The sequence below is a fragment of the Fukomys damarensis genome, unplaced genomic scaffold (assembly GCF_012274545.1).
Source record: "Fukomys damarensis isolate Sample0158 unplaced genomic scaffold, DMR_v1.0_HiC HiC_scaffold_9, whole genome shotgun sequence".
Lineage (NCBI taxonomy): Eukaryota > Metazoa > Chordata > Mammalia > Rodentia > Bathyergidae > Fukomys > Fukomys damarensis.
Window position 1 is genome coordinate 41,818,825 of NW_022900921.1, and position 22,330 is coordinate 41,841,154.

At 46.3% G+C, this 22,330-nt stretch overlaps 1 protein-coding gene across 2 annotated transcripts in view; it reads right to left on the reverse strand.

The window, feature by feature from the left end:
* Window positions 1-448: 448 nt before the first annotated feature.
* The window catches only part of Tmem131 (transmembrane protein 131), a 179,820-nt gene continuing 157,938 nt past the window's right edge, over window positions 449-22,330 (reverse strand). For both annotated transcript variants that reach the window (XM_010638092.2, XM_010638091.2), the window contains exons 32-41: window positions 16,229-16,404; window positions 13,202-13,329; window positions 8,644-8,768; window positions 8,257-8,406; window positions 5,669-5,834; window positions 5,032-5,153; window positions 4,844-4,940; window positions 3,659-3,756; window positions 2,752-2,912; window positions 449-1,601 (exon numbers count right to left, since the gene is read on the reverse strand). In XM_010638092.2, the coding sequence (XP_010636394.1) occupies window positions 1,317-1,601; window positions 2,752-2,912; window positions 3,659-3,756; window positions 4,844-4,940; window positions 5,032-5,153; window positions 5,669-5,834; window positions 8,257-8,406; window positions 8,644-8,768; window positions 13,202-13,329; window positions 16,229-16,404 (1,508 nt within the window). In that variant the 3' untranslated portion in view covers window positions 449-1,316. The remainder of the gene's footprint in view (window positions 1,602-2,751; window positions 2,913-3,658; window positions 3,757-4,843; window positions 4,941-5,031; window positions 5,154-5,668; window positions 5,835-8,256; window positions 8,407-8,643; window positions 8,769-13,201; window positions 13,330-16,228; window positions 16,405-22,330) is intronic.

Here is a 22,330-nt window from a genome sequence, read left to right on the forward strand (position 1 = left end):
GGGACACAGGGCCCTTTCCTGAAGATGGGGACTGTGCCCTGCAGGTCTGTAGCAGACTTGCCTCTGGGTGCCCAGGCATCCCTTTCACTAAGCTCCTAAGAGGCTGAGAGTAACATGGAGATAACCAATGGATGCCAGGGCGTTAGCCAGGTGCTTGATACAGAGTATCTGGGAAATGTTAGCAACTGTGGTTTTAAAAAGACTTTAATGTTTAGGAAAATGGTAGGGGAAAAACCATTCCTGTGAGCCCAAAGAGGCTCCTAGGTAATGTTCAGGACCCTCAGTGATTACCATGAGAATTTCACTAGACCGCAGGGGTTCTGGTTGTAGTTAATCACACACTGCCTTTACCTGTCAACTCCAGAGTAGGACAATGATTTGACTGTTCACTGTGTGTGAGACAATCCAAATAAATGCAGCTTGTGTGTAAAAAAGCAGAGCAGAACAATTTAAGGCTTTTGAAAAAAGCATCATTTATTTCAAAGTACAACACAAAGTTGTATTTTTTTTTGGGGGTACTGGGGATCGAACTCAGGACCTTGCGCTTTCGAGGCAGGAGGCGGAACCACTGAGCTAAATCCCCAGCCCACAAAGTTATATTTTTAAGAAATACACATTCAATCTTGTTATCTCAAGACTCGGCTATGTGCATTTCAGTTTATCTTTAAAATAAATTCAGGTATACAAATGTTACATACCTCAAGTACAAACAGCACAGAAAATGCATATGGTTTCAACAGAATGTTTTTACATTCATCCACTGCTCATAAGGTGATGTACGTTTCTGTAATCTGCTTTAAACCAAGACAGCCTTACTTTAAAAAAATACTCTGTATTTTCAGCACAAAGTCTTCATACATTTTTAAAATTAGATCTTGGCGCATAATATTGTGAAGTTATTAAAAACCAAACTTGGTAATTTAGTAAAAGTGTCAACATGCCAGGATTTCGGAATCAACTCAAATTACCCCCTCAGTGGCAATGTCAAGTCTCTGTTCAGACAGGTAAAGAAAGCGTGGAGAAGATGGGTGGGGAGCGCGGGGAGCAGTTACGGTTCTTACACATACAGGTCTTAGTAGGGTTTGTGGCTGAGCCCAAACTTTTCTCTAAAAGCACAACAGCAAATCTCATATTATCATAATTGCAAGAGAGATCTGGAAGAAGCGAGTGGTGCAAGCCTGCCCTGCTGGGTCTGTTTGGCAAGGATGAGGAGGGAGGGGTGGGAGCAACAGCAGTAAGATCCTGAAAGAGCTGTCTTGAATCTGGCCTCCTGCCATCTTGACAAGGGGCCCCTACACTTTATTTTTTGCCTAATTTCAATTCTCATGAGGGAAGTGTGAATTTGACCAAGGGTCAGAGCTTCTTCTCCCAATTGTGGGGCTCCATATCCGCCAGGGATTATAGGTCTGTCCCAAGTCGTCGGCTGGACTGGAGGTGTTGGCAGCGTGCGAGGCAGGGGAGTTTTCTGCACCCATGAGGCCGATGCCTGACAGCGTGTTTGCTGGAGTGGTGAAGGGAAGAGCACTGTTGAGGTTGCTGGACCAGATCGAGTTGCTGAATGGAGTTGTAGACCACAAGCCACTGGTGTTGCCAAGGATTGACTGCGACAGAACAGAGGACACCCGACGCTGAGCCTGAGGCCGAGGTGGGCAGGTGAGGGCCTCTGCACAGATCGAGCTGAAGCTCCAGGTCTCTCTCACTTTATCTAGAACATATCCCATCTACGCAGCTATGCTGCAGTGGGAACAAACGGCTCCAAACCCTGCAATCTCCCTGGAGCAGTCACTCACCTTCAGACACCACTGGGGCTACTTCTGCACCACGACAATGGCACCAAGTAAGTGACACATGAGTGGGATGCCCCTCACAGCCTCATACATGGGCAACCTGACCCTACCATTTGCTGACCATGCTTTACAGATGGCTGAGGTTGCTTTGGAAATTGAAACCAGAATGATTACAAATGAAAGCCAACTTTGGAGTCCACGAAAGTAAAATCTATGAAGTTAAAATACCTCCTGGCAAACTCTGCACATCTCATTTAATTTCCTGAGAATAAAGAAGTAATCACAGGGGTTTTCTGTTGTAATTCTGGGAAAGCTAAAACCTTTATTTCCCTGGATAAGAGGACATTTTTTAGCATAATCTTTCCAGAAAAATTTAGCTGAGACGCAAACAAATATGTACTACAAAGCTCAAGCAAAGAGACAGGTGCCGCTTAGAAACAAAATACAGTAGTGCCTCTACTCATGAACGCTTTTGTTTGTGAACACTTATCATTTACAAACAGAAGTGTTTGGCAAAATTTTGTTTTTGTTTGCAAACTCTATATTGGATAATGAACATGACCATGGCCATCTTTTCTATAGGAATACAAATGTGGTCATTTTCCCTAGAACTGTGGAATAAATTAAGTTTGTGAACTGAGGCATCTGTGAATACAATCCCTCAGTTTGCTTCTGGGGGCCAGCGAAGCCACGCCCAGTCCTCACCTGCACCATATCTGTGCTCTAGCTTACAGGACAGAGGATGATGATGGTCCTGGGCTGTGGTGGCAAAACTGGGGAGCAGCCCCACAGCGGCTCACGGTACTCCCAAAGCACTCCAACCCTGGTGGTTCTGGAGGGCAGTGATGGACCTTTTGGCAGGAAGTGAATGTAGCAGTGGGGACCATGGAAGTACTCTGCCAGTGCCATCTAAGTGACAGCAAAGACTGAGGTGACAGTGAGGGGCCAGGGCCTGAGTACTCACGGTGGCTGTGTGGGTCGGGGAGCTAGAACTGGCTGGCCAGGAGGGGCTTGGATCTGTGGCTGGCGCGTCCCACAGGTATGAAGGGCCACTGTTAAACTCATTCCAGCTCCTCTGTGAAGCCTGATTGCAGGATCGCGATAACCCAAGTTTGCTGAAAACTTCTGAAAATAAAGAGACAATAGTCAAGTATGTATATTGTTTTGCTGTGGCCCCTGGGGCAAGATGGGGCTCCCTCAGTGGCACACATCCCATGTGGCTCACTGGGAACTGCCACCCACACTTTGTCACTCCTACCACACACAAGGGGGCTAGGGCAGGGTGGCCCCCAGAACTCAGGCACAAGGCATGAGCATCAGATATCAGTGCAAATACCTCCCACACTAACATCACAGCCACTGCCAAACTCACTTGCTGACTCTAGTTCTAGCTGGCAAGAAACAGGAGGTGGCACCCTGGATCTTGGGTTCTCCCTTTACAGCAGAATCCTTCCAGGGAGCTCTGACAGGCATGGGGGGTATGTGTGGGGCACCAGCCAGGTGGCACACATATACACAGCAAGGCCACCCCATTGCAAGGCACCCCATTGCAGGCTGGTGGTACGGATGTGAGAAGACAGGCCACTGTACTGTGCACCTCACCAGAATGGTGGAAGGGCTGAGTGGGGCTGGTCTCCCAAGAACCCTACCAGGAGAGTGAGAGCAGAAATCACGTCCCAGAAACCAGCATGGAAACTTCCTACTGACTAGTGACTAGATTCTGACTTCCAGGAAGCAATGAATGCACTGTAAACATGTCTCTACACCAGTCAGGCTATCCCTTGCACTGCCTAATACATGGAGCTATGCTGCCTCTTCCTTCCTTCTTTGTGCACAAACTAATTAGTCATAGGCCAGTGTTAAACACTCACCACCGGTTAGATTAAAAGAATTTCCAAAGGCGGAGAATGAATTGAGGGGGGTGAAGTCAGGGCTGCTTGGGTTGCTGACAGGGCTCCACAGACCCGAGCTGGAGGTTACAGGAGGAAAAAGGCAACACACAAATGGTGAGTTAGTGAGACGGCCCTGTGTGCAGCTCCAAGGGAGCTTACATTCACAACAGGGGGCTGGGTGCAACTGAGGGTCAGGGCAGAGAGCCGCAGGGCTGTGCCCCATGCTAGCTGTGAGCTGGATGAGGCAGTGTTGGAAAAGAAAACATACATTTTACTTCAATTTACTTTTGTTTGTTTTTTTTGTTTTATGAGACAAGAGTCTCACTATGTAGTGGAACTGACCCGGAACTCACTATGGAGCCCAGGCTGGTCTCAAACTCACAGTGATTCTCTTGCCTCAATCTCCCAAGTGCTGGGTTTACAGGCGTGCGCCACCACGCCCTGCCATACTTCAATTTACTTTTGGTAATGGCAGATTTGTTAAACAGCTATTTCCATCCTAGGACCTGTTAATGCAAAGTGGGTAAATGGCGGCCTTACTGACAGGCTTTAATGTGATTCTTGTTATTTATCTGGGGAAGTCTGCCAAGTGACTGCTGATGCCACCATGCCACTGTGTAAAAACCAAGCTGCTGCTGTGGGTCCAGAGAGCAGCATGGTCAGAATTTACTATGTTGTTCCATATTTGCACCAAACCCCTTCCTCCCAAGCATGGTGTGGTGTCTGTAAGAGCAGACTAGACCCAGCCTTCCCATGGAGCCTGCCCATGAAGAGTGTGGTGAATCTGTGGGACGTGCCTTCGGCGGGGCTCCATGAGGAAGGCCGAGAAAACTCTGCTTCTATGCTGTGTCCCCTGAGATGAGCGGCAGAGTGACTGGAAACCATCTCTGGACTGAGGTGCTAATCCAGCCCTGGGTTAAGAAAGGTCAATTGAGAGCCGCGTGTGGTGGTACACGCCTGTAATCCCAGCACTCGGGAGGCTGAGGCAGGAGGATCGCTGTGAGTTTGAGACCAGCCTGGGCTACACAGTGAGTTTCAGGTCAGCCTCAACTACATATGAGACCCTATCTCAAAAAACCAAAACAAAAAACTAAAAACAAAAAACAAACCCCAAAACCACCACCAACAACAAAAAACAATAAAAAAAAGAAAGGTCAACTGTACCTGTCTGAGCCATCACTATCAACAGGAATGTGTGAGATGCCAAGGCTGTTGGAAAAGTCTGTTTTGTTTGAAGAAACTTTAGCAAAGCCATTCCCACCTGTAACAAGGGACCTGGAATCAGTCAGAAACAGAGCAGGACCCAACCACTCTAGCATCTTGGGACAAAGTGGAGAAGTGGAGGCACTCACCGGGGCTCTTGTCATAACCTGCTGTGACCGCGGCAAAGGTGGGGTTGCCGTTTTTGCCAGGCAGTGAGGGTACTTTTGTCAACTTGTGTTTGCTGCCATTTAGTTGCTTTGCTTTCGGGTCACTTGAGGCAAGAAGCAGAGAGAGGAGTGATTGGTATTGGCAATATGGGCTGGGGGTTCTGCAGGACAGAGCCTGATATGTGAGTCACTGCTGCTGGAACATCTCAGGGAAGATGCTCTGTGCCTAAGAGGGGTGTCTTCGGAGTTAGGAAAAGAACAGGGCAGGGATCACCATGTAGGGGCAGTGGCTGACCACATTTTGGAGAAGAAACCCAGGAGCCACTGAACAGAGATGCTGTCAGAGGGCGGGCGAGCCCAGAGAGGATGGGAGTGACCTACCCGCACTGGCAGGCAGGGTCATGAGCTCACTGGGCAGGGGCCCTAAGCAGGGTGGTCCACCCTCAGTGGAGCTGCCTTTCTCATCGGCGTGGGAAGACCCAACACCAACTTGCTTGCTGGTGGGACACAGCACTGGCACACAGTGCCACCATCCTCATTTTAACTGTCAGGCAGACATGAGGGCAGTGTCACCACGTCAAGGGAGCAATGCTGGGTGTCTGGAAGGCTCAGTGCCTACCTGCTGGAGGTGCTGTTGACAATGCTGCTGTAGCTGCCCCGGGATGTGAATGGGCAAGGGGCAGTGGGGGGTGATGGAGAGGTGGGTGTTGGCGAGGTCTGGCGTTGTTTTAAGAAAATGTCTGCGTTGAGGGTTTGCAGAGAAAGTTTGTAAAGACTGTCAGTAGCTAGAAATGAAAAAAAAAAAGTTCTCATTAATGTGGTATTTTGGTTTGTAGTCTTCCCAGTCACAGCTGATGTTCTGAAACAATGCGCGACTCAAGTGCTTCTACAAAGAAAACAAATTAAAGCTCTTATATGGGCCTGTTAAAAAGTTTTAAAAGAGAAGAAAAGAATCTGTGACACTTGGCTTTTTGAGAATCCCATGCTCACAGGGCGATCTTGGCAGCTCCAGTCACCCTCTTTTCTGTCTCTTCATTCCCCGTGGGCAGCTGGAGCCCCGCTACTGCTGCCAGGAATGGATGTGGAAGAGCCTTGACCCCTATTTGGGTATGGAGCAACAGCAGTAGGTTCAGCACCCAGGCTCATGTCCCTAGGTCTATGTCAAAGACACTTGCCACCCCCCGCCCACGGCCTGCTGCACCCATTAAAGCAGTCTCTACATAGCCATTTTAAAGATTTAAGTCAGAAAAGTTTTTTATTCATTTATTTTTTGGTACTGGGGATTGAACTCAGGACCTTGCACTTGCAAGGCAGGAGGCGGCACCACTGAGCTAAATCCCCAGCCCCAGAAGTTTTTTGATGTCATAAAATATATGCACTCAAGATGGAAATATGTATACTTTTAAATAAAATTTTGCACATCTACTGTGTACTTCTTGGTGCTATTCTTGACCCTGATATATGAAATCATCAGGGGGTCTGGCTGCTGAGGGGCCCCAACCTGTGTGCCAAGAATGGTGTGTCCCACTGCCGCCTGGGTGGCCTCTAGTGTTTATCCCATCCCTCCCATCACTGTCCAGCTCCATAGATTCTCCCTGAGCCCCTGTCCTACATGATGTCAGGACCCACATTATGGAAGCACCAAGCACACCTCCCTGCTCCAGAAGCCCATGCTCCTTACTTCCTCCCTTTGCTACTGCCTTTCTACCTCAATGCTGGCCCCCAGCCTCCCCTTGATCACGTGTTCTCCAGTGGCTTTGCTGCCCATACTCAGTGCCCACCCCAAATGAGCTTACTCCCACCCCTCTGCCCTCTCATCCTCTGCGGAGGTATCCTTAGCTAATGCTTCAGGTAGGAACACAAGATGGGATGGGCAGGGAAAAATTGCACAGAGTATCTGCAATTAAGTGAACTTTTTGCTCCAAATATTAGATTTTTCTCTGGCTTTCTAGCTGCCTTTCCTTTGTATTTTTGTCTATTTAAATCAGGGAACTTCCTGAATGTTCCACAGGGTACAAGGCCCTGTGCTAAGGGCTGCCCCTTGGGACAGTGAGTGCTTATGTATAGGTTCCAGTGCTTAACTTGAGACCAATGCTGCACCCAGTTGGAAGCACCCTGAATGGCAGGACTGACTTTACTTCCTTGGGCATCTGTTTAATGGAGGAACTGCCCCAGCATAAGGTACAAGCCAAGGACCAATATCCAGCAAGGCTTCTGAGGGCATCCAAGGAGCCAACCTGTCTGCACGTGTGGACCCATTCACACTTGGACAGGGCTTTCTGCATGACTACAGAAATGGGAACACAGTTCACTTCCGGCAAAAAAGACAAAGACTAACTGGGGCTGGCCAATGTAATGGCAGGCAGATGGTGCCAGGCTCCAACACAGAACACACCTCTTAATGGCTCATGTGCAAGCAGGCAAAATGCCATAGCACCTGAGCGACCAGCCTCTGCCTGCGCACAGCCCAACCAGCACTACGGTCCCCACTTTGTCACCAACCCTGCATCTTCAACTTGAGCCACCCCATCCCATCCATCCACCTCATTTCCTCTCACTTGGACAAGCTGGCTGCTGGTCTGCTCTCCACAACACGAAGTGCCCTGCTCATGGGCCCTTCCTTCTATTGTTTTGCTGTCTTCTATATCTGGCCTAAGTGTCTACAAGGCAAGCGCTTCTACCTGCCTTCAGCAGACTGTGCTCATGGTCTTGATTTACCACAGTCCAAATCTCAGAAGGCAGTGAGCAAAATAAGGGACTCTTCATGTAGCCGCTTATGTAAAAATGTGGGCTGAGGTGGGCAGTGAACTGAATGTGGCAAAGCGATCTGGGATACATGTGGAGGAACCTGTCATAGGTGCAGGACAACTGGGTCAAGGCTTTTGTACAGCAAACACTTCTTGGATAATCAGCCACTGTAGACAGTACACTCTGCTGTGCACACAGGCAGTGGTGTGCCAGCTGGCTGGAATGGGAAGCCCTCAGGTGAATCTCCGCTGCTTTCTCTAGTGTAAATACCCTCCCGGGGCCGCTTCAATCTCCAACAGTGTAACCAATGCTTAGCCATGGGCCCTGGCTGACTGTTTCCAGTTGGTCATGATGCTGGGCTCCCCTGAAAGCAATATGCCTGCCTCAGGGTACCCACACTCGAAGATGGGGCGGCTGTGGGTGCAGGGAGCAACATGGTTCGTAATGAGCCATACTTACAGCTGCCAGGCTTGTGAACTGGCACAGCATCCCACTCTGGAGGAGGAGAGTCCTTTTCACCCTCTGAGCTACTGGTGTTGCCCAGTTCTTGACTGTTTGGGAGGAATTTTGCTAGGGTGGGTGGTCTGTTGTCCACTAACTTATTTGTACCTGCAAAAAAAAAAAAACAAACCAAAAAACAAAAACAAAAAACACACCAGAAAAGAGAGTTGTTAGCGGGGAACAATTTCTCTTTCAGGTCTCTTTCAGTCTCTCTGAGACTCTCAATGAGGACAGGAACACTGCCTCTGCCCCTTCATGTGACTGATAACTGCTGCTACTCCTAACTCATAGAAATTACAGATACCATCAACCGTGAAAAGACCCATGTGACCAAAGTGGCTGTACCTTTTGTTTTCTGGGAACTTCGTGACTTGGACCCACTTGTCAATGGAGTTGGAAGAGGAATCTTGGTTGGCAGATTTCTCCTCTGTTTACTTTCCAGTGGGGGAGCATACTGTATCTCTAAAGAACTGAAAGACAATCAAGGATGAGGATATAGATCCTACTGTTTTGGAGCAGGGGCAGAAGAGACTAATACTGTAATTATCCTACAATTCTATTGCATGTCTAATGTGGCTCTGGGAGGCATGGCCCACCCACACTGCTGACCCAGGACCACAGTATTCTGAGCAAAGTAGGACTGCCTGGAAGATGCCCAGCACGGCTGCATTAACCTTTCTGTTCTGAGGGCTGACAGGGTGTGGAGGTGGGATTGGCACACTTGCCTCAGGTAACATGAGTGCCCGTCTCTGTACCTGGCCTCAGAAGCCCTCCTGAATATGGGGAGTATCAGGATCTTGGACTTACAACCTCATAGGTTCTGTTATTCACAACCCTGGTCACATTTCCCATGGAAACTGCAAGGAGCCAGGCCAAGGAGAAGCACTGAGCCCCCACAGGGTGGCAGGCTGCTTTACATGCAGGTCCAGGCCAGTGTGGCATGACAAATCCTAGGCAACCACTATAAATGTTCTTTTTATGGATTCATTGAGAGTACATGCTTTCTAAAAGATTCTGAGGTAAGCTTTCTATAATAAACATACTTTGTATAAATAGGACAACTGACTGAATTTCCTGCCGGCCAAGGCAAAACAGCCTGATGGTCTATTTTAAGCCTTCTACACCGATGAAGACATTAAATCTGCTAGGAGACAAACAATCCAGAGAGGGAAGCTGCAGGAATGTGCTGGGCAGCAGCAGGCTTGTGAAGGTGAAACTGTGAGCAGCATTAACACGCGGCAACAGTGTTCTTATAAAGCCACTTATGTGAAGCCCACCAAGACCGTGCCTTGGACCTGGGGTCCTCTAGGAGGGGTTGTGTGACTCTCATAAAGGTTGCTCTAGTGACTGTGAGATACAACTGTGGGAAGCCAGGGCCCCTATGGGGAATTATCCCAAGAATCATCAGCGGTCGCCACTGAGTTCAGACTGAGCTCGAACAGATGCCCTCTGGCACACCCCACCTCTGGGTGCACTTGCTGTCCCCAGTCCTAACCTGTCCTCAGGCTCCCTAGCCTCACCCTTTAAGCTACCTGTCCTCAGGCTCCCTAGCCTCACCCTTTAAGGTCTCCCTGCACCACACAATCTTCCTTCCACTGCCAGCCCTACAGCACTGCCACCTGCTACATTTGGGGTTGGGGACACTCACTGCACCAGTGCACGACAGATCTCAAAGCTCAGAAGGGCCCAGACGTCCCTGACCCATGGTCACCAGGACACCCTGGCTCCCCTTTCAGGACAGTAAAATGTAGTCTCATAAGTGAATAAACACATTTGAAAGAGGCTATTTATACTTTTTAAGTCAGTAGAATCAAAAGTCATTTACATTTTTTAACACTTTATACATTTTCCATAATCATATTATACATGGAATTAGTAAAAGAACTAACCAAAACCCCAGCAGGTCTCTGTTGGCCCAAATCAGTAGAATTTTAGGTAGGATGATAACTGAAAGTGAAAAAACCCACTCGTTATGGGTGAGACTGCTAATATTATGGTATTAAAAATCATCTGCCCGCCCCTCTTTCATTTCTGGCAGAGTTATTTAAAGTGTGTTTCCTAAAAAAACCTCCAAACTCTACCACGACACAGACACCTAGCTCTCCAGGGAGGTGGTGTGGGTAGGTTATTTTTAGGTAAATTGGCTGAGGAGTGAGGGTGTCTATTTATTCAAAGCTTAGCTCTGTGCCACTATAAAATTAATTGGCTTTTTAGAAAAAAGGTGCCAGACTATTTTATTTTTGTGGATTCATATATTCCTAAATTAAGTAAGATGATCTCTGGCAAAAATCCCTTTTTAAGGCTTCAAAATAAAATGGACAAGAGCCAACTTACTTGAGGTGATTCTTTCTAAAGGGAGAGGAGGTGGCTCAGCCAAGATTCATCTCTGCTCAGGCCCCTCTGTGGGGAGATGGACAGAGCTGAGGATGGTGTTCCCTGTGCTGATGTGGCTGTACCTGTGTGTGCAGCGTGGTGTTCAAAGCCCTTGCCCTACACCAAGGGTGATACAGTCACCTTTGCTCACTGGAGGTTATTGCTATTTAAACATGCAGAGCCACGACAGACACACAGAAAAACAAAAGATCAGTGGGTAGGTGGTTCCTAACACTGAGATGGGATTCCTCTCTGCTGGCATCTCTGACCCAGAACAGTCTTCTGGAGGGCCACCAGCCTGTTTGTATGGCATCAGTGCTAGAGAAACGGGAGACCACCGTTCTGCCCTGCAGCTTGTGCTCCTTCCTTGGGGCTGAATGTTCTGAAGCCCACTCCTGGGAATGGGGGAGGAGATGGAGGATAAGCTATCCCCCGGCTTTATTAGTATGTGCAAAGTTCCCAAGAGGAACACCTTATCAAGGAAGCCTTACTGTGATATCCTTTAGGTATGTGGGTCACAGCTAGCAGGTCTCTCTCAATGAGTGAGGATTGGCCGTGACTCTACCTGACCAACAGCAGCAGCACCCACCACAGCTCAGGGCACACAGGGAATGGCTCCACTCAGAGGCAAATGTCTTTGGTTATTTACAAGATCTGTCTCTGTCTAACTGCACATTTGATAACTGTGATTCTCAATATTTTTTGGAAAAACAAAATGATCAGTGAATTTAAAAGGATTAGATAAACGAGATTAAAAGACTGGGGTTGCACATAGATTTTTCCAATGATAAAAAGACAGTTTAAAAAAGCAATCTAGAGCACATGGTTTGAACTGTCTTCTGGTAATGATTTCTCTCTTGATTATGCGTCAGAGATCCCAGGGGCCTGCTGGAACTATCATCCTGGGGCTGGGAACAGAGAACTGACTCTTTAGCTTCTGCTTTACCAGAGAACTGGAAATCCTTGCAAAGGCAGTGGACTCAAAGTGTTTCACAGACTCTACAAATTCAAATCTGCTATTCTGATAAAGTAAGAATATAGGAGAAGTCAGTGGAAGAAAGATGAAAGTCAGAAAAAACATGTCCTATCCACTTAGTCTCAGGTACCAAACTCAGGTATCACGGACAGCAAACAGCAGGTGTTGTCAGTTACCTACAGGGCAGTATTTAGGAGAATTCTTATGAGCTCTAGCTTTTACATTTATGATCGTAAGAACAGTGTAATTATTCTCAAAAGATTTTTCCCACTTAAAAACTAGGGTTTTTCACAATCTGGGTGCACTTGCCTCAATCACTTAAGCTTGAAACAGGCCTGGAAGAACACTCCTGACCCTCTGGAGCAGTACTAATCCTGTCTTGGGATGCCAGAACACTAGTGACACTTGGTGTCTCATGCCGGGTTCCTCAGGAGGGATGCCAGGGTGCCAGCCTCCTCTTCAGAAGAGGCTGTCTCCTCTCTTTCTCCCCCTCACATGGACCACCTGACATTCCTTCTAACTGGTCCACACTAACCTAAAAAAAAAATGTTGGCCTGGTCACTCAAACTAACAATTCCCACAGAAGACTAAATTTTTGATAGAAATACTACATTAGTAATCAGTGCCATAGTCATTTCATAAGCTCAGAGCTCAGGTGACATTTTACTGTGATAATCTCTACAAAACAGGTCTGACCCCGCCAGAGGCCAGCTGTACAACAACAAATCTAGGTTAATCATGTTTTTTCAAAGTCAAGTTTTATTCCCAGAATCAGAGTCAGAACAGACTTTCCACAAATTATGACTGGACGAACAATGACAGAAAGCTACAACTTTTTTGATTTAAACCCAACGCCTTGACTTCCCACATTATTTCCTGCTGTCTCTGTCCAAAAGAAGGCAATGCTGCAGGACATTTTTATGATGAACTATGAAGGGCATTATCAATGATGCCCATACTAAACTTGGTTTATGAGCAATGTAGACATTGACTCAGGGTCTAAGGAGAACATGAAATGATCTTAGTATAGTGCATTCATTCAATGAACTCATTTACTTGCTGCACATCTGCAGCAAGGGCTCCCTGAAGCCCGAGGCATGGATGGAAGTGGAGTTAGTTCACAGACAAACTGACGTGAACACCTGCCTGACAATTTTTAGGGAAGAACAAACTCTTCCAAGTTTTATGGTACATGACTGTACATCCCAGCTGTGGCTCTGGGCTTCTACAGATGCAGAGTCCTTTATGAGAAAAGCTATGCTCTTCCTACTGGATCACCGACATCACCTTTGTGCACATGTGAAAGGGCTCTTTGCCTGGGAGTGAATCATAAACTAAACTTTCACAACAGGTTGTTGTTAATCTTGTCCTCTACATGTCTGGCTGTCTCTCATCCGCAGCAGTGGACATTAGACTTAAGAAAAACCCAAGAGAAGCATGAAGCAGGACCCAGCTTTCGCTATCAGAATCCCCCCAAAACCAACCAACCAAAACAATACCTGACTTTCACCAGCTACTTCGTGTACCTTTTTTCTCTGTACTTATTTTTCTTACCTGGGTTTCACATCTGTTGGGATTTCTTTCTTAACATGAACAAGTTTTTTGCTCTTTTGTTTCACTTGAGACATTTCACTTTCATGTTTTTCAGGAATGGCTTGTTTTCCCTTTTGCTTTTCTGTGTCCTGAAAGAAAAAACGTACACTTAATTCTTGAGAAGGATAAATAGAAATGACTGAAATGAGTTCCATTTGAAGATAAGCACACAAAATCTACAATGTAAAGATCTATGTGTTTTACTTGTTAATGTGGGCAGGGTCCTTCATGCAAATCAATCTTTATTGTGTTTCTGGCAGCTTTTCAGCCATTTTAAGTGTAACTGTAGTATGGACAATCAAAGTTATAAAGAAGGTCATTTTAATTTATACTCTGTCCTGACAGTAATGGATGATGGCAGCGGCAGCACCAACTGGTAACTCCTTATTTTAGGGTATTAGGGAGTACAACCTTGTTTTTATTGGTACGAAAAGTTCAGCAAAGGGCTGGGGGTTTAGCTCAGTGGTTCTGCCACTTGCCTTGTAAGTGCAAGGTCCCGAGTTTGATACCCGGTACCAAAAACAAAACAAAACAAAACAAAAAGTTCAGCAAAGAGTACAGTGTAAAGTTAAGCACTTCTGGCAATGGCCTCACCCTGAGCAAACACTCCAGGAAAAAAGGCAGAGCAGGCAGCACTCATTGCACTCCCACCTGCTCCTCCCTGAGCCTGGGGAAGCCAGAGTCGTGGCTGGTTCAGCACCAACAGTCATCCTGTCAATGGGACAGTGCCTGGAATCTGTCTCATATTTGGCACTTAATGCTAGGCAATGGGGTTACCAGGAGGGCCCAGTCCCCTCCCTGAAGGCCTGTGAAGTCCAGGAGGAGGACACATACGATAGAGGGCAATGTGGGTCTCTGATGTAGAAATGCTCCCTTGCCAGGCCAGAGCACAGAGGGGCTGTCAAGCCTGGCTCGGATGTCGGAGATGCAAGCCTGAGATGCATCTGAAAGCTATGCTTGTCCACTGGTCCATCAGTTGCTGTTTTTGGGACTCTGTGAAATCAGTTCATGAACTGCTCTATATATTTCTGGAGTAACATGACGCTGCTGTGACAGACACACTGTTCTGCATATCGTGAGCCTGTCTAACAGGGTGCATGCTGGCCCCTCAGGTGTCGCTGAGCTGCCAGGGGAGCTCCATGTAGAGGATGCTGGGCATTAAAACGATCTGGCTCTTCACCACTGCCACTAAGAAGCATGAGGCTAGTTCAGGGGACAGACAGTGGAAGGCTGTTCTCAACAAAGGGGGACAGCCACAGGTGTGTGTGTGGGGTCTCTGCAGGTGGTCATTAAAGCAGCCAGGATTTCCTAGATCAAAACAGTTCTGTCCCTTTAACCACCAGGAGCAAATAACCGAGGCAGGGCTGAAACAGCCCCTGGCTCATGTGTCATTGCAGACTATTGGGTTGTTCAAGAAGCAATTCTTGAATCCACGACCTGTCAAGTGATTTACAGAACCAGAGCTCTGTGAGGAAAAGGATGTGGCCTTTTTGAATGTGGTTTGGCACTTGGGTGACTGCCACACATTTGTTCACTGAATGGATGCATCAGGGCTGGAGAAGACAAATTAGAAAAATGACCTGGCAAGGGTAATCTAGTTAGGAAGAAAATACACAACCTATAGCCCTAGAGCAGTCACAGAGAAAAGCTCACAGCCTGTAGCCCCAGAGTGCTGTACAGGAGGGGCAGAGGCCTCCTGGAGAGCGCAGGCTCTGTGTTGCATCTTCGAGGGCCAGGGTGGGATGGCAGAAGAATGCCGATGCCAGAAGGTACAGGGGATGCTGGCGGAACTGTCAGTTGGAGACAGCGTGCTGAGGTGATAAGGAAAGGGTCTGGAAAGGCAGGTTGGAGAGAGAATGGCCACACCAAGGGCTTCCCAAAAGCCACTCAAGTGCAAGCAGAGGTGCCCTGCAAGATTAGCACTGGGAGCTCTGTTACACTCAATTCATTTATTAAAATGGACATGAAATACACAACTCCAGCACTAGTTAGGAATTCTACCAAGGGAGATAGGGCACCATGACAGCAGTGATGACATGCGAAGGGGATGGTGGCTGACCTGAACAACGAATCACATACACGTCTTATTTTAAGAATTAATTCATCTAGCTGGGGATTTAGCTCAGTGGTTCCACCACCTGCCTTGCAAGCACAAGGATCTGAGCTTGATCCCTGGTACGGGGGGTGGTGGTGGTAAAAAAGAGTTAATTCATTTAGCTGACACTGTTGAATGTGTTTAAGAAGTTTCCCTTAGGTATTTTGATTGAAAATGAAAAAGAGCTTCTGGTCCACAATGTTATAGGCTATATCAAGACCATTTCAAATTTGAAATCTATTTATCCAGACATAGGGCCAAAGTAGAACTCTATCTTTGCTCTTTTGGACGCCATGTGTAACTAAGTCTCTTAGACACACTGACAACTATAACTCTACCCTGTGGTCCTAATGGCCCCCCTGTGCTGGGCACACCACACTATTATTTGTTAGCTGGTAATGCCCTACAAGCTAAGTACATCCAGGGGTAAGGTGGGTAGTATCCTTGATGTCTTGCTTAGGAGAGAGCCTGGTCGGGTGCCAGTTCAGGGAGACTTCTCGGGCAGTCACTGCTCCACCGCCTGAGGATTGTGACCACCAAAGCCTTACTCCTAGCAGTGACAAGACAACACAATGAAACCGACACTCAAAATCAGAAACTGATTTCCTGAGGTGAATAGTTACTATTCCAGGTGCTCCTTGACTCTCAGGGAGTGTTTCTAGTTTCTGTTTTACTTTGTAAACATGCTTCCAAATGCTCTTCCCTGGGGAAATGAAGTCACTGGTCCTCAGAGCCAGGATGTGAACTTCCAGGCGCACATTGAAGCTCATCCTCAGAGCAAGCCCATGTTATACACAAATCACTAATGCTGTGTTAACCCAAGACCTATGGGGCGATGGGCTAACACCCACATGAGCTCGCTTCCCTGCGTGTCAGTCTACAACCCCGTGTACCTCCTTGAGGAGCGGCTCTGTGTCGGGGTTTGAGGTTTCTGTGGTGGTGGAGGAGCTGTCGTCGTCAGCCAAAGAGTCTTTCAGTTCATCTTCCTGGGGTTTTCCCTTTCCTTTCTTTTCCTTTTCCTCTTGCTTCTTAGGCAGTTTAACCTTGCGTTGAAGAGGTTTTCCTTTCCCTGAGGATGAAAAGCAAAGTACAATAACTCAATTTGTAAACAGTTTAGAAAAATAAAGCCATTACAGTTTGTTTTGGGGGGTACCAGGATCGAACTTGGGACCTTCTGCTTTTGAGGCAGGCAGTGGCACCACTAAGCTAAATCCCTGGCCCCTTCTCATTAATAAAGGTTTCTTTCACTACTTTATCTTTTCTTGAGTTAAAGCTTTCCAAAGCAGGCTTGACGTGATCAGATTACTGAAGCATGGTTTATGTATAACAGAATGCACCTGGCACAGGCATGTACTTGGATGAGTTTAGACAAATGCAGGAGATCTGGCAAGTCTGAGAATATTCCCTGGGTAACAGGGGTTTGGAAAATCACAGAAGTGAAAACCAGACAGCTTCCGAAAACAGGCTGGTAGACAGAAGCTTGGTAGTGACATCGAGATGAGCTGCCTGTTGCATTGTCTGGTGTGTTGCAGCAGCAGAGCCATGGTGGCTGGCCCCAATCCTGGCTTTCCCAGGCAGCTTTGTGACCCTGGCCTCTCATCTGCACAGTGGGGAGACAAGACCTTATAGGGCTGCAGTGAGAGATTACAAGGAGCTGCACAATGGCAGGTGGCACAGGAACCCTACAGTAAAGTGGAGCTAAGAAAAGATTAGTATTTTAAGAGACCCAGGTGCTACTAAGATGAATGAGAACCAAGCCAAGACATATTTCCTAGGCAGTATTCTGTGTGCTGTGAAGACAGCTGTGAACATGGCTGATGTTCTGTGGGGACAGACAGACAGTAAAATCCCCAAATCCCAGCCCTACAGGTGTATTTGCAAACTACCTTAGTGGGCAGGTGAGAGTTACAAAACCTACCCAGTGCCAGGCAAACCCACTCTGTTCTTGACACCATTGCTAGAGACATCCTTTTGAAATGGTGACTCTAAGGCTGGGCATGGTGGTGCACGCCTCTAATCCCAGCACTTAGAAGGCTGAGGCAGGAGGATCACTGGGAGTTCGAGACCAGCCTGGGCTACAGAGTGAGTTCCAGGTTAGTCTCAACTACATAGTGAGACCCTGTCTCAAAAAACAAACAAACACCCAAAAACAACAACAATAAAAAAATAAAATGGCGATTCTATTCAACTTTACTTCAGTGCTGATGTTTTATGCTTCATCCCTAAGAATGCCACTATAAACGGGTTCCAGAGATTAAAACCCTGGCATCTAGAGAAGGGGCTGGCACACTGTAGCTCACAGGCAGAATCTGGCCTGTGGCCTGTTTTAAGGGGTTGAAAAAGAAAGAATACAGAGAACAGTGGCAGTCTATGGCCCACAAACTCTCAAACACTTTATTACCTGTCACTTTGTGGAAAGTTTGTTGAGTCTGATCTAGAAAAAGAGTAAGTAAGGTTCTTGCTCGTTTCCAGGAATGTCATTTTTCCATTTTCTTCACACTGATTCTAGCAGGTGCTAGCCTCAAATCTGCAACTGGGATATTAATCAAAAAAATCAAAGGCCTTTGTCTCAGCACAACACTGATGGAAACACTGGTCTACTGTTGTGTCCTTGCACCCCCAAGGGCTGGGACAGAGGGAAGGGGCATGTCCTGTTTGGCTAGTAGCATCAGGACTGCTCAGTTCCTGAGAAATCAGCAGCCCATGTGCTGGGAACCTCTAATTTTCCCATGTGACAGGATCAGTGCCTCATACACTTCTTACCTGTGATTATCCAAACTTTTCAAGCTTGGGCTCCCTGGGTGAGAAGTAGATATGTATAAATAATTTTATTTATGATAACCTGAAACCTTCATAATAAATAGGAAAGGCTATTTTTTAACTTCTTAATGCACTGCACTTAGAGCCTAACTGAATGTGCTCTTGAAAAGGTTAACAATCACCCGCACATCAAAGCTAATTACCTCTCCCACTCCTCACCATCTTGCTCCACACTACTCTTTTACTGGAAATTGCAGAAGGAATCACAAGGAACCATCCGATCACCCCCAGTCCCACTGGGCCCAATGTGATCACTTTGGGTACTTCTATCTTCTGGCAATGTTTTGCTGGCTTCATCTAGCTATTTGCCCTTTTACCTTTTTATTTTCTGTGGGGGCTCACTTTAATGAACTGAAGTGATTGAAACATAAAATGTCTTAAGATTGAGGTGAATATACTAAAAACATCTTTTAGGTTTTCAGTCTATAATAATGGTTCCCAGTCAGGTGCACTTCAGAATAACCTAGGGAGCATTAACAAAATACTCAATCTGGGATACACCTCCAGGAGATTCAGATTGAACAGCTCCAGAGGGACCCATCTGCTGTCACAGCCCAGTCTTCCTGTTCCTCTCCATCTTCTATACTCAGCAGCAATGACTTCCTTTAGAAACATCTTAAAGCTCACAAACTTTATCCTGTCCCTTTTCTGTAGGATGAAATTCAAATTTCTCCATAATCTGGACCTATCTATCCAGACCGGATGACTCTTGTCCCTAGAGAGCCCCACCCTTGACAGTGATGGAGGCTCAGTTTCTTGAACCCAAACTGCTCTCCATGTTGCCATACTGTTGCCAGTGCTCAGACAGCAAGGGAGGAATTCAGAGGGATCTCTTTTCTCTACATCCGAGCCAGCCCTTGTCACTGGTGAAAATTTAAAAAGTTTACATTTTTAAAAGTTATAAATTAATTATGTATATTATAGAATTATGGAGCACAAGGTGTTTTGTTTCATTTCATTTTTGGTAGTACTAAGACCGAACTCAGGATCTTGAGCTTAGGTTCATCTTCAATCCTTTATAAAAACATTTTTTTTTTTTAAAAAAAAAAGACAGGATCATGTTAAGTTGCCCAGCATGGTCTTCAACTTGTAATCCCCCCTGCTTCAGCCTCCAGAGTAGCTGGGATTACAGGTGTTTGTACCTGGCCAAGGTGATGTTTTGATATGCATTCACATGGTAGGCTTTTGTCTTTTTGACAACAGTCATTCTAACAGGTGCAAAGTGACACAGAAGCAGAGTAGAACAGTGAGGTACCAGAGTCATAAGGCGGAGGAGGAATAGGGAAACTTCAGAAATACGTCTGGGACTATTATTCAGCAAAGTGACTACAGTTAAGAGTAATACACATGTCAAAGATCTTAGTTTTTCCACAGAAAATGACAAGTGTCCAAGATGATGGACATATTAATTAGCTTGATTTAATCATTCCACAATGCAAACACATATCAAAATATCACACTGTATCTTATAAATATATACAATTAAAAGGTCTGACAGGGGGAGTGCCCTTAAAAGATGATTAACTCAGTGCACAGGGGAGGAGATGGGATGTCTCCCAGGCTTCAGGTAACCATGAATTAACTGGTGCATTATCACTAATATAAACAAACTCATCCAAGTTCAGGTGGCACAAGCTGAAGGAGGAAGCAGCTCAGAGACACTCGGAGATTTCCTCTGAAGTGACCAAGTATGGATGATGACAAGGATGGAGACCTTGGTGACAGAGAAGGTCTCCTGGTATGGCAGCTGGGTTGACCAGGCTCACACCACCAGCTTACGAACAATTCTGAGGCTAGTCACCCTCTGCCTTTCTACAGTGGCCACCTAACCCTGGATACAAACTCTTTGCTACATATCCCCCAAGATTCCCTTTTTAGGCTCCTAGCACTCACACCTCCCCACCCCTGGCTCTATCTGTGTATAGCCTGAGCATCTCAGGAGCAGAGTAGGCCTCACTGGTCTCTCTGTCCTCAGCAGCACCTACTGGGCTACAGAGTCAGTCCTATGAAATACACCGTGAGTGTCACCTGGGCTGAGTCCTGCTACCCCTGTTCACACACTTATCACAGCTCAATCCTTTCTAAGTATGTACCCTATCCAAAAGCAGATCACAAAAGCTTTTAACAGAGGACTCTTCTAGAATTACTGGCCAGGACCAGTGAGTGTGGTTTTTGTGATAACTACCAATCTGTGACTTTACAGATTTCTACTAATGACTTTTTAATCCCACTTCAGCCTCTATACTTATGGGAACCTGAGGTTTCCGCTAATTCAGAAGCATAAACCCATTAAAAAAACCTGGAGACTTATACTTTTGGGAAGATGGGATACATGTACTTTCCCCTATTCTTCCTGCTAAGCAACTAAAAAACCTGGACAGTGTAGGAAAAAATTAAACCCGAAATGGCTCTGATAGGAGAAGAGATGGTGACAGACTGGAGAGTGACACATGGCCCCTGATTTTCCTTTTTGCCACACTTATCTACCCACAAACACCAATGGGCACAGAAAGCCCTGCTAAAAGGTAGCTTTCTCTAGCCGAAGGGGAGGGAAGGGGCAAGCAGCAAGACAAACCACTATAGTGTGGCTCAACTGGAGAGCATCTCCACTTGTGCTAGCCATGGCGAGTAGGGAGACTCTACTCCACCCTCACAAGGCTGGAGCTGGGTGTCCAGTATGTCTGTCATGGTGGTGTCACAGAGTGCTAAATGAGGACCTGGTGGTCTCATCCCACCCCACACCCCACCAGCACTGAGGAGCCAACTCCTCCTCCCTACTGGGTGGTGTCAGAAGTGGCCTCAGGAAGCCAGCATTTTCATACAGCCCGAGGCATCTGTGTAGACAACATGGGCAGTATCATCTCTAGCCCCAAGTTGTGGGGACAAGGAGCTGTCAACAGGGGACAGCAGGAAACAGAACTTCTAATTCCACCTCACATAACCAGATAGTGTCAGCCAAGGCTTAAGTAAGATGCAAAGCCCCAAGGCCGGGGATTTAGCTCAGCGGTTGAGTGGCCTGCCTTGCAAGCGCAAAGACCGGAGTTCAAGCCCCGGTACCAAAACAAACAAAACACCATGTAAAGCCCCAGAACATTAATACCCACAGGTCCAGGTTTCAATCCAGACTCACTCTTCAGACTAAGAACCAGGAAAATCTCAAATTAAATGAATAAACAAAACAACAGATGTCAACATCAAGATGACAGGTATGTTAGAATTATCTGACCAAGATGAAAGTAGCTATCCTAAAAATGCTTCACTAAGGGCCAGGGCCATGTAGCTCAGCAGCACAGCACCTGCCTGGCAAGAGTAAAGCCCTGAGTTCAATCCCTGGTACCAACCTCTCTAAAAACACCAATGAAATACTGACAAAGTATTTTACATCCATATATAAGATAGTATAAAAAATAAACAAAAGGTACAGTTTGGCCAGGTGTGGTATGGCACGCCTGTAATACCAGCACTTGGGAGGCTGAGGCTGGAGGACTGCCATGAGTTTGAGGCAGCCTGGGATACACAGTGAGTTCAGGGATAGCGTGAACTATTATTAAGGGAGACCCTGCCTCAAAAAAGGCCTTAATAAACAATTATGAGCATACTTGAAATAAATGAAACAAAGAAACAAAAAACCAGAAAGCCTCAGCAAAGAAATCCAAGATATAAAGAATACATCATAACTTTTAGAATTGAAAAATAACTGAAAGAAGGTGAGTGAATAGGCTCAACTACAGAATGGAAGAGACAAGAAATAACCAGTAAACTTGAATACAGAAAAACAGATGGACTAAAAAAATAAATATAGCCTCAAGGACCTGTGTGACTATAACACAAGATCTAACATTTGTGTTACCAGTTTCAGAAGGAGAAGAGAAAGGGACAAGCTGAAAAAGTACTCAAATAATGACTGAAGGCCGGGGATTTAGCTTAGCGGTTTGGTGGCCTGCCTTGCAAGCACAAGGACCCGAGTTCAATCCCCGGTACCAAAAACAAAACAAAACAAAACAAAACAAAACAAAAAACAAACACAAAACAAAACAAAAAACTGAAAATGTCCCAATTTTGACAAGAGATATAAACCTACAGATTAAAAACAAAAAATTAAAAAAGAGAAAATCCTCAAAAAGATAAACAGAAAGGAATCCACACCAAAACTCATACACTTACGGAAAAAAAAA